This window comes from Opisthorchis viverrini (genome assembly GCF_000715545.1).
Source record: "Opisthorchis viverrini unplaced genomic scaffold opera_v5_21, whole genome shotgun sequence".
Classification (NCBI taxonomy): domain Eukaryota; kingdom Metazoa; phylum Platyhelminthes; class Trematoda; order Opisthorchiida; family Opisthorchiidae; genus Opisthorchis; species Opisthorchis viverrini.
The window spans coordinates 763,737-776,059 of NW_008751677.1; the positions used below are offsets into that span (position 1 = coordinate 763,737).

The following is a 12,323-nucleotide window of genomic DNA, read 5'->3' on the forward strand; positions in this document are numbered from 1 at the left end:
ATACATGAAATAGGAAAACGGCCATTTACTTTCTCTCAAGAACCTAAATGCGCTTTTCGAGCGATACAAGCAAAATTATTATATGTCCTTGATCGCCAATATACTGGTATGCGCACATCACAATATATACACGTCATCATCATCATCATCATTGTCAGCTGTAAGAACCGCGTACTCGTCGTACAGTGGTTGTAGCTGCCGCAGTTTCGTTCACCGATGATTTGGGGAGGTCAGATGGGTAGCTGCTCATTGCAGGCGGGAACTAATAAATTGGTGCATAAATCCAGCACTGTCAGTGGGCTGTCAAGTGGGGGGATTGGAAAGGGAGCTATGCATTGAAGGCAATAGGTTTGATGCACGAGCGCCATTGAGGGCGCGACTGGGCCATGTCTGATAATGTCTCTAGCCATTGATGTAGCCCGTCTCGCGGTCCCCATCCAGGAAGACGGCAGTGACCAGCGCAGCTGAGTTTGCTGGTAATGGCTTTCACACTTCGCTGCCAAGTCATTGTTTGATCGCCTCTGGCTCTCTTCCACCCTTCACATGGTTGGGGCGAGAAGGCCCTTCGAGGAAGTCGGTCGACTGGCATACGCAGAACGTAGTGTGGCACATAGAACATAAATAAATAGCGCTTGCTTGGAGGGTGGGGAGGAATTGGTGCATAACATTTCTGCCCTCTACTGTATGATACACCAAAGTGTACACTTCGCTAGACAAAAACAACGGGGAACCCACACCATATTTACTTTGGCATAATCCGGCTGACATGCAGGTGAACCCGTTCGGCGGATTCGATACCTCAGACTGCTAATGGTAGGTTAGCGTCAGGTAACGCCACTCATCCATTCCGTTCTTCTTGTTACAGTAAAGCTCTTATATAATTTTTGTTTTAGTTAGTAAAGCACCAGTTCAAAAGAATTTTAATTTATGGATGATGATGATGATGATGATGCCGGTGACTGATGCAGATGGTGACCGCATGGGTGTTGTATTTGTTGTTGTTGATGATGACTGCGATGATGGCGATGGTGATGATAAGGAAGAGGATGAGGACCATAAAGATGACGATGAAGATATTGCTGATCATCATCATTGTCAGCTGTAATAACCGTGTGCTTGTCGTACAGTGCCACAGTTTCGTTCACCGATGATTTGGGGAGGTGAAGTGGGTACCTGCGCATTGGGGGCGGGGGCTGATAAATTCGTGCGTAAATACAACACTGTCAGTGGACTGTAAAATGAGGGAACTGGGAAGGGAGCTATGCATTGAAGGCAATAGCTTGGATGCCTGAGTGCCATTTAGGATGCGACTGGGCCACGTCTGACGATGTCTCTAACCAGTGAAATGGCTGGTCTCGTGGTCCCCATCCAGGAATACGGGAATGACCGGCTCAGCTGAGTTTGCTGGTAATGGCTTTTATAGTTCGCCGCCAAGTCATTGTTTGACCAACTCTGGTGGTTACAGCTCCCACAGTTTCGTTCACCGATGAATCGGAAATTGAGGAATCGGTAGCTACACACTGATCGCATTAGCTGATCTCTGAATTGATACATTTCCAGCTCATATATGTATGCACACTCATATACATGTATTAACTATATATAACTTATAATTGTGTAAGACACATCGTTCTTCTCATTCAGCGGAGTATTGGTGTAGTGCACAAGTAGACGAACTCCAATTTGTATCGTTCCGCCAAATTTAATAGCAATAAACCGCGGTAAATTCAGAGGATGAAATTGTCTCTTCCAGTCACTGAGGAGTTTGATATTTCGGGTATCATTGCAAGTGTAACTCGTAGTTTCCACTTTGATTTCTACATTTTGTAATAGCTACAGTGTTGGCAATGGCTCAGATGCAACCTTCAATTCTGGGCTTGATTCTAAGGTGAAACATGTTTCCTTGTCTTGTCACGTGCTTCCTTGTACGTGCCAGCAGACTCCGATCGATCGGCCTTGAGGAGATTTCAAATGCTGCTATGGCCGTAGTTATCGATCTTGAACTAGAATACGCGCGAGCCCCAGTGTGCGTAGATTACGCTCTTGGACCACGGTGATCCAACGGGAGCGGCCATTTGTCAGTGACATTCCAACTTTCGAATACAGATCTGCGAAGACATGTCATTTGCTAACTCGGTAAGTTACATGGCCTTGGAGGCGATGCAGATTCCATCGACTTCAATGAAAATTATTGTAATCATAGTTCAGTAAGTAAACGTGTTTCTTGTGAAAAAAAAGGGCACATGATAAAACGCGCTTTATTGGCACGGTGCATTTCATTCCTTAGACGTGTGCATAGTGGCGGAAGTTTGGTGGAAGAAAAATCAATTTTCGACAGGAATTTTTGCACTCATTGAAAATTCCGGCGGGGACTGCGCCTATATCATATGGGAGGAGAAAATATGTGGACGATAACTCAAGGAAATAATCAGTTCTAAGCCCTGTAAGATAACCGTAAAACAAAGCCCAACGACCACAACGTACATCATGATAGAGGTTGTTCCAGAGAGGTTTTTCCTAGCATCTGTTGAAAGTTCCATCACTGAGTGTGGTATTCGAAAAGTGCGTGTATAGATACTACGCGCTGACATAGGCTTTTGAACGCCTAACTCTCGTTTTAGATAATATGATGGTGCGTTGATACCAACGGTTCTAAGTAGTCAGTTACAGGAACCCGATACTGAAAAATTCGACGATGGACATGAAATTATGATATAAAAATTCGTAATGACTGATTGAGTGGCTAGCATACAGTCTGTCAGACTTTCGTCTATCATCATTATGATCATCATCATCATCATCATCATCATCATCAGTATCATCATCATCATCATCATTGGCAGCACATCACTGAAGCTCAACACCGATGCTCCGCTGCCTTACAGCCATTGATTCGAAAGCCTCATTGTGCTATCCTACCAAAATCATTCCCAAATGCCAAAACCACCCAGTCGGACAATCCGAATAGAAACTGACAACAAGAGTAGCACTGATATCCATTAGCAGCAACCCCTTGTAGCGTCTTTCAGCAGGCAGGGTTGGAAACACAGGGGCCCATCATGAGAGGTCATCCACACTTACAGAACCAAGACATGGGCACCCACTTGCGCTGCTCGCTCGCTGCTGCGCCCTCACATTTCACAGCACTACAACCAAAACGCCTGTACTCCAATTTTTACAGTTCGTTGGCTGATGCAAGGAGGCTGGTTGTGGTAGCAGTTGTAGAGGGTTTACTTCGGAGTCTGTTGATTAGGCTGCGTCACAGAATCATGTACGGACGGTCGACATGCAGAATGAAAAATAAACGTCAAGCTTTGAAAAAGATTACTCTGATATATGCGACTGATTTTGGGAACCATGGGCTTCTCAGTGGCTCTGATAAGCGTGTACATTTTGGGTAGACGCGGACAGAATTGTGAAGTGTGGCAGGAAATAAAGTTGTCAGAAGTCCGCACTTATAGTCCAGGAGGATAACCAGGTAGCGTCCAATCCTCGCCACAAGTAACTAATGGTGGTGTGGAGTAGCTGGATCTGGGACGGTGGTCATAGTGTAGCCAAATGCTTTCTAATGTTTTGAAAAGTGGTAGTACACAGGAACGGAGCCTAATCAGTGCACATTTCTACATCAGACGCCCTTCATTCATGTGCAGTCCTGGCAACCGATCAATTGACTCTCATCAACGTTAAGCCCTTCCACATGCGCTTTCAGGTCACAAGAGACCCTGATGATATTTGAACCCTTAGTCCGTAGTAAAAGAATTTCTAGAGCATTACCGAGATGGTTTTTGGCAAGGCCAGAGCCGCACTCTGGTGGGGCACTCGCAGATGAAACAAACGGGGAATAATATGCCTCTCTCAGCCTCTTCGCACAGGCATTTCCAAAACAGCTGGAGAGGTTACCGTCAAGCGGTAACCTCTCTTTGTGACTTAGTAAAACGACGTCCAGAGCATAGATAGCGACAGCTGCTGTGTCAGAGATGAGCGACCAAGAGGCAAGAAGAGAGAAGCGAGCAATCCTATTAGGTACAACACTCGCGCTCTTTATTGTTACCTCTGACGTATGCGTCAGGTAATCCCGAGAATGAGTAAGAACCACCTTTCCTGTTGGTTGCCTAACAATACGAATAATGAATATAGCAGAGTCAGATTACAGCTTTCGAAAGCTGACTCAGTCCAGATGTTTCGAAGATATCACCAAGGCTGAACCAAACTGCAATTCTTAGTGCTCTAAACCTGTATAAAGACTGGTGGGAATAAGACTGGATGATGGAAACGAAGAATAAGTAAGGTGGCGTTATCCGTAAATTTTCCATGTACCCGCCACGCTGTGTATGGCGTGGCCGTCGACCTCCCTACTGATAGTATCATGTGACGGTCGAAGTAGCATGACATTAGCCCTTGTTGTGAATTTCATGCTTGTACACGTGATCGGATGTTGTTAGGCTGCCTAAACCTAAGCACGATAGGAAACCGAATCGGTCTTCTGACCGTGATTGACGAAAATAAGTCGTACTGTTTTGGTTCTGAAGACAGTGGCTCTTAGGCAAAAGCGTCTTTTATCTCATCCAAACAAGGCCATGTTCCGAGTGCCTCTGCCGAGGAGACAGTTCCCAAGAGGACGCGACAGAGTTTACTTAGCACAGCCTTCGTTATCCATTCCTTGCATAACAAATGTAGCCTTAGAGTCTTCTCTGTCGCGTGCTTACTTCAGTGGAAACAACCCTGTAAGACAGACTGTGTTTTAGCCTGTAAAGTGTCTGACCGGGACTACCATGCTGTGATGCTAATCAGTGAGGAGTAGTCGCTTTTTGGAATTGAATGTATGTGGTTTCGGTGTCTATCTGAGGGATTTGGCTTCCCCTGTTCAATTTTCTCTGAGCTTTGCACAGTTTTACCTTTCATCTATTAACGGCCTAACATGTGGGTACTAGTGAGTAGTAATCTACGATGTACTATCACGAGACTTATGTGAGGATATTCAGGCCTACTCCGGCGCCCGGAAATCCAGTATAATTGAACTTTTTTATCATTAGCGTGTAAGTATGTGGAAAAACTAATAAGCCGGAGTAATTAACTACATAATGTATCATGCAAAACGTACCATCTCGTCAAAACTTGGGGTCATTTCTGATGTGGCGCCGAAGTCAAAACGAAGGTCGGAAAGAAGAGTTCATGAAGCTAAACCCAAGAAAGTTGTCCGCCCCGTGATGGAACTCCAGGCTCCCCAGAAAGCGAAATTTCTCTGAAAGGCCGATATATGTGCGCAACATTACAGCCTGAACTGTCACAGAATCGGTCGGTTTTTCTTCTGATTCCTTCCAAAGACTCAAAGTGAACCCAGTTTTTTTTACCATCAGACAATATAGTACCTTGGGTAATTCAGTCTGGCTAGCCGAAGGATGTTAAGTCATATCGCGGAAGCGTAACCAGGTTTAGAGCTAGACATGATTCCAGTTCGCCAAACTTGTATCCTGCTCCAACAAAAATGGAGAGTCCATGGTACAATAAGTGAAGCATTGATTTGCGTTTCATCGGTATCATCAACATAGTTAATAGCCAGATTCCTCTCGGACCGTAGCTGCTTTTTGCGGTCCCGCTGTCCACCTACCGGCTTAAGTTCCACGCCGTTACATAAAAACGTGCTGAGTGATGAAACACTTATCGCAAGGTTGCTGGTGAATGGACTCGAGCATCAACCGAACAAACTAAGCTACCACCCACACTCTTCATCATCCTAGAACTTTTAAATTGTTTGCTCTCGCAAAATGTGATTTTGGGCGTCTGCGTAGAGGTTGCGTTAATTTGAATTCCCTTTAATCCTTTTGCTAGCGAGAATGCATCAGTATACATATCGGCCAAGCCGGTGTCCAGATGGGTAACGCCTGTTGGGAATTGTATTGCCTTGAACACGGGCTACCTGCGGATGGCCAGTTATCATACGCCGGACTTCATCCAATGCTGGAAGAGGATTCACTTCAATTGAGCACTTTCTTCAGTGAAACCGTGCAGGGAAAACACGTCCCACGCGCACTATTTGTGGATCTGGAACCCAGTGTTATTGGTAAGTTGAGTCAGGATCCATTTTTCAGGTTTAGCCGGATTGCAACGTGATCAGTGGAATATGTATGCGGTTGTGTTCAAAATCCCCGACCGTCCGTCACAGAAAAGCGCGATCTTCTTTATACAGACTACTAAAACCGAATGTTTTGGTAGGCTAAATAAAATCAATCAAACTAAGAAGACCGTCTGTAGAACGCATGTATGATGTGCCGTATTCCACACATTCCACTGTTTAGTCTGGATGAATCCAGTTGAGTAGTGATGAAAGCACAAAAATGTCGAAAACGAACGAAGGCTTCGCATTCCATGTCTGACAAACGAATGGGGGAGGTGATTGCTGGGTAATCGGACCATCACAACTAAGGTAGTGCGACGTCCATTCACTATGAGCGGCTTATGAGTTTGGACTCAGCCGGCTCCACGTATGTCGCGGATTATAACTATGCACATTCGGTTGAAATTATCAAAAATGGATATTTGAATTCAGACTTCAGTTTGGTGATCCCTGTTTCAGCTAACTTTCGGGACACCAGCAAGTAAAGCAGTGGAGAGTAATCGGCAAGTGAATGCATTTGCATATCAATTTGGTTCTCACTCGTTTGTGATATCCTTCAACCGAATGTGCTGCACAAAGACTACTTCATGTTTCAGTTGGTTTGATATTCCAGATGCTATAGTATATTTTCACAAAAGAAAACTACTTGCAAGGTCGCCGAAGTGTTTGTCGAAGTCCATCCTATTTAGGTTCAGGTAGAACATAAGGTTGACGGAAACCCGAGGGCTGCGCCCACCCCAAGAAGGGGCTGTCAAAAATTTATCAGCAACCATGTGAGTAGTTTTATTTACCAGAGAGAAAGCGTACTCAACAAATCACCCCCGACAGAAGACTTCCAAGTCTCAGGCAAAATTAACGAGATAACCCGTCCAACTTAGCGGTGCCAAAGTTGTCTGCGGTATTCGTGTTGGTTTAACGTAGCTTTCTGCCTGCTGTATGCTTTGCAATTTTCACGCATGCAAAACGAATGAAATAACCCAACTGATGCACTATGTTAGTGCGTGACCTTCATGCATCTGGAGTAAGACCACAGAATATGAGCGGGACACTTTACTTCTGGGGTAAGAATACAGACAAATTCGTCGAGCAACTGGATGACTGGCCGATGCAGAAATTGTGAACGAAGAAGGTAGCGAACAAAGCTTGTTTTCTGTGATTGTTCCTCTTGGCTAATATATCACAGATTTATATTGCAGCCGAAATCCCGTGGAAAAGGTTAAAGTCGGGGCTAAGTACACTTTAGGGAAATAGAAGTCAAAGGAAGGGGGTTGGTTGAGGGATAGGTCAATGAGTCACGGAATCACGGATGTTTCCTAGGTCAGTTCAAGTTCATAGATCGCACAAGTTTCTTTTGGATGCAAAGTTGCGGATCCAGCAGTGGGATTCCAATCGCCCCTGCGATTGATAGTATTTTGGATCGTACCAGTCATGATCGGTTCACAGGTACCCGGTATACGATGGTGAAGACTTGCTCCTTGTCTATGACATGACAGGTTTCGGCCAAATGTGATTCAATCGCGCTTGAGCCTTGTTTCTTCACACTATCACTTTGAGATACGGGATTGTATTCTCGTATTCTGCCCGACAAATGCATTGTCGTACGACCAACGTTCACTTCGAGATACGGGGTTGTTTTCTCGCATTCTGCCCGACAAATGCCTTATCGTACGACCAAAGTATGATGCTCGGCACGATCATACAAATGAGTATACACAAAAGCTGGTGGTAGAACGTGGCAATTTGTCCTTCAAGCAGAATTTGATAGTGGGGCTGGAGATGAAGCTCAAACATGAATTAGCGGCCAAGTATGTCTTATCAACGGAGTTTCTAAGCCTTCTGGTGATTAGTTCAGCAACCGAGTCACCTTTGAATGGAAGCCTCATGTATACGGGCTTCTTCCTGAAACAATATTGTCTAGGTTTGGGCTTAACGGCTTCCACAGTCTTGAGTACCACGGGTATATTCAGTCACTTGATGCAGAAATTCCCAACTAGTATGCAAGCTATAGAGCCGCACGATGCAATTTTTTCACTTTAACTCCACTAGAAGTGGATGGCTTGAAATGGCTTCGGTCAAAGAGGGTAGAACTCAAGCCATGCCCTCAGCCACAGCACTACGATCTGAAGGGGCTGTTGTCAAATTGGTAAAAAGGAAACAGTGTGTGCGACAAATATTTTGAACTGTTCCGGGGTATCCCACAAAGGAAGCTCGTGTTGACGATGTATTCTGGGAGTTTTGTAATAAAGCCCCCGTATGCCGTGAAGCGAAATTGGTGGTTCGTCATCCCAATCTACAGCAACAAAAGCGACACACTTTGAAGTTTTTCACTGAAAACACGCTACTGAGCAACGTATCCATTGAGCGACAGAAACATCCTGCATTGTTTAGTCATGGTTGTAAGAAACGCTGCATACCTATACTTAGTAATCTATCCTGTCGTTTCACTGTTTTACAGCACGCCACTTTACAGTCTGTCACGTGATTCCAATCTCACCTAAAACTATACCTCCATGGTAGGAACTACCTTATGACAGCGGCAAGGGTCACGTGCCAGGCAAAATTACTTTGACTTAGATTTTTTGAATCCCTGTTCTTTGTAAGAACACTTCGGTCCTCCCATGCATCTTGATAAACTAAGCTGTGAAAAACCAGCATACTGCGTGGTCGGCCTCATTGCGGTTAGCCACCAACAGTCAGTTACGTAATCAAATGTAACTTGGTGTAGTGTCATACGGATGATCACTGAAATGTTCCACTTTAACTTGTTATTGATTACAGACGAGATCCGTACCGGAATATACCGCCAACTATTCCACCCAGACAACTTGATATCTGGAAAAGAAGACGCTGCAAATAACTACGCCAGGGGACATTATACCGTAGGCAAGGACCTTGTTGATACGGTAATGGATCACATCCGTAAAACGGCCGATCACTGTCAGGGACTGCAAGGATTCCTAATCTTTCATTCTTTCGGTGGAGGAACCGGATCTGGATTTACCTCGCTATTGATGGAGAAAATAAGCGTGGACTATGGGAAAAAGTCGAAACTAGAATTCTGTGTATATCCTGCTCCGCAGATTTCCACAGCTGTTGTGGAACCATATAACGCTCTGATGAACACTCACGTCACTTTGGAACATTCAGACTGCTCGTTCATTTTTGACAACGAGGCCATCTACGATATTTGCCGGTAGGTTTCAAAGTGGTGAGATATAACTAAGAAGCAGATCAGTGGTATGCTCAAGGGCCACACTTTTCCATGCAGCTGATGAGAAAATTGACAGCTCATACCACGTAGATAACCGATGACCTGTTCGTTGAACTGGCTATCTTAAAGGAAAACGTTTCGTGCTTCGTGGTTTATGGAACCCCTACGTAACTGAATTATTCTTTGGTTGTTGGTCTGTTCGCCGAGATTGGCAGTTGGATTGCAAATGTTTCATCGCCAATCGAGGTGACATCGTCAGTGCAGGGTTGAGTGTCTAAAAGGTCACAACTGCTATACTAGCGGATCAAAACCTCTTGTCAATAAATAACCGGTGTTGTGAGAACTGGCTAAAAGGAAAACGTTTCGTGCTTCGTGGTTTATGGAACCCCTACGTAACTGAATTATTCTTTGGTTGTTGGTCTGTTCGCCGAGATTGGCAGTTGGATTGCAAATGTTTCATCGCCAATCGAGGTGACATCGTCAGTGCAGGGTTGAGTGTCTAAAAGGTCACAATTGCTATACTAGCGGATCAAAACCTCTTGTCAATAAATAACCGGTGTTGTGACAGCTGAAAGTACAGCTGCTGCTCTGTCATACCCTAGTTGCTTGACAAACTAATTAGCTGGATTCATAAAATCTCGTTCGTTTAAAAAAACGTGATTTAAGCTAACAGTGAGTTCGTTTATTTCACTCAAACACACACACACACATAGCGTACCCTCGTTTCGCCCCACTAATTACTGAATGTACGATAACGTATGAAGTCCATACGTTCACACACTCAGTGTGGACTGATACGGACGCATTCTAGTAAGACGTTCGTTAGGACAACATGCGGGTGGTCGTAATTTCACACTAGCTACATCTTTTCTCATGACATTTTCCAACACCCACATACATGATTCATTGGGGTGAAAATACATTGGTTTGGTGAGTGCGTGAGAATAGACATAACTTCAGCTGGCACACTCGAAACTTTAAACGGGACTATTGACTGGTGAGTATATGCTAGAATCATTTATGTAAGCTCAAGAGACACAGCTGAAAAAATAAACCATCCTAGACCTTCATATCTCATATTCTTCAGCGGCTGTGCAGAAGCACCGGAGCTCAGGGAAAAACCACAAGAATATGATTGTTAAACGGAGATCTGAATGAAAAAGGCAAATTAGATCACATTAAGCACTGGATAGCAAAATGCCTGGAATGTATATGCAACAGAGACGAAGACAGCTGGGTGGGAGGCTAGAAGATTTTCCAGACCCACTCCGTTCCACAATGATGATATCACCTCACTTGGTGACTGCAGTCCAACTGCCAAACTCCGCGAACAGGCCAACAACAAAGAGACCCACATCCCTCAAAATTGCCTTGATCAATCGGGAAATATTCATCCAGTTATTGATCTAGGTCTTGGACTTCATCTTCATACAATAAACTTGCAAGTAAACAACCTCAGATTTATGCGCAACCTGCTCTACTTTCTCAGCATTCCGAATTAGGGAACATTTAGTTTGAAAGACTATGTGTAAAAAGCTATCATCAGGTTGAAATATGCATTATGTAAGTACTTGCATACATGTAATGGTGGGACAGTAGTGGAACAGTGGTCCCAGAGAAGAACAAGTCTACTGTCTTATAGGGTGACGTGAAATTAGTGGTTATCAGATTACACTGTGTTCCTGACCTCTGTTTGATTGCACTACTACTACACCACTACACCCACTCACCTTGTCCTTTTACGGTTTCAGTCGCAATCTTGGTATCGATCGTCCCACGTATACCAATCTCAACCGATTAGTGGGCCAAATTGTCAGCTCGTTCACAGCGTCATTACGGTTCGAGGGTTCTCTAAATGTGGATCTGGTTGAATTCCAGACTAACCTTGTCCCTTATCCTCGCATTCATTTCCCTCTGGTCACCTACGCGCCTACGATCTCAGCCGATAAGGCATACCACGAACAAATGTCCGTTGCGGAACTGACCAATGCGTGCTTTGAGCCAGCAAACCAAATGGTCAAATGTGACCCACGTCATGGCAAATATATGGCTTGCTGTCTGCTGTACCGAGGTGATGTAATTCCCAAAGACGTGAACGATGCAGTAAGCTCAATCAAATCCAAACGCACCATCCAGTTTGTTGATTGGTGCCCTACAGGCTTCAAGATTGGGATCAATTATCAGCCACCCACAGTCGTGCCCGGTGGAGATTTGGCACAAGTCAACCGTGCGGCGTGCATGCTAAGCAATACAACCGCAGTAGCCGAAGCCTGGGCTCGTCTGACTCACAAATTTGATATGATGTACGCGAAACACGCTTTTGTCCACTGGTATGTCGGTGAAGGCATGGAAGAAGGCGAATTCAGTGAGGCTCGCGAGGACCTGGCCGCCCTGGAAAAAGATTATGAAGAAGTGGGTGCGGAAACCGTTCAAGTGGACGACAAAGAGATGGAGTAGGACATTTCTTTCATATGGTTGAGATTCATGGTTTTATGCGACAATGATAGTCTGTAGTTATCAGACCTCTCATACAAACCCTGTATGTGTGTTTGACACCCTCAACCCTTTCAAACTGAAGCACTGATGTTCCCTTCTATCCATCCGACGGCATAAACAAGCCCATTGCCTGTTCGCTGTTGAGGCGCCTCCGAACGGGAGTGTGCTTGTTGTCTATGTTGCATAAAAAACGCAGCATGTTACCTCTTGCCTCACACTACTAAAGTGTGTTGTACGGGCACGAATAAAAGTCTACATATATCAATCGGTGGATTTCTTACTTGGGGTGCGGAAAGGTTCAAGTTCCCTTCAGATGAAACGCTCGGCTATAAGCTGCGTACAAGCGATACTACTTCCAGGTACCGCAGCTTTCTTCATCGAAAGAATATAGCCAAAGACTTTCATCATCATCATCATCAACGACAGCATGACATCAGTGCTCAACACCAATGCTTCACTGCCGTAAAACCATGACTTATTTGAAAGCCTTATTGTAAAGAG

The 12,323-nt window shown here is 44.7% G+C and overlaps 1 protein-coding gene across 1 annotated transcript; it reads left to right on the plus strand.

The window, feature by feature from the left end:
* Nucleotides 1-1,993: 1,993 nt before the first annotated feature.
* Nucleotides 1,994-12,080, plus strand: T265_01869 (hypothetical protein; the record flags this gene model as incomplete). The annotated part of the gene is made up of 4 exons (XM_009165995.1): nt 1,994-2,136; nt 5,830-6,061; nt 8,894-9,308; nt 11,078-12,080. 4 exons carry the CDS (start codon nt 2,119-2,121, stop codon nt 11,781-11,783), a joined length of 1,371 nt encoding a protein of 456 aa, XP_009164259.1.
* Nucleotides 12,081-12,323: the final 243 nt, after the last annotated feature.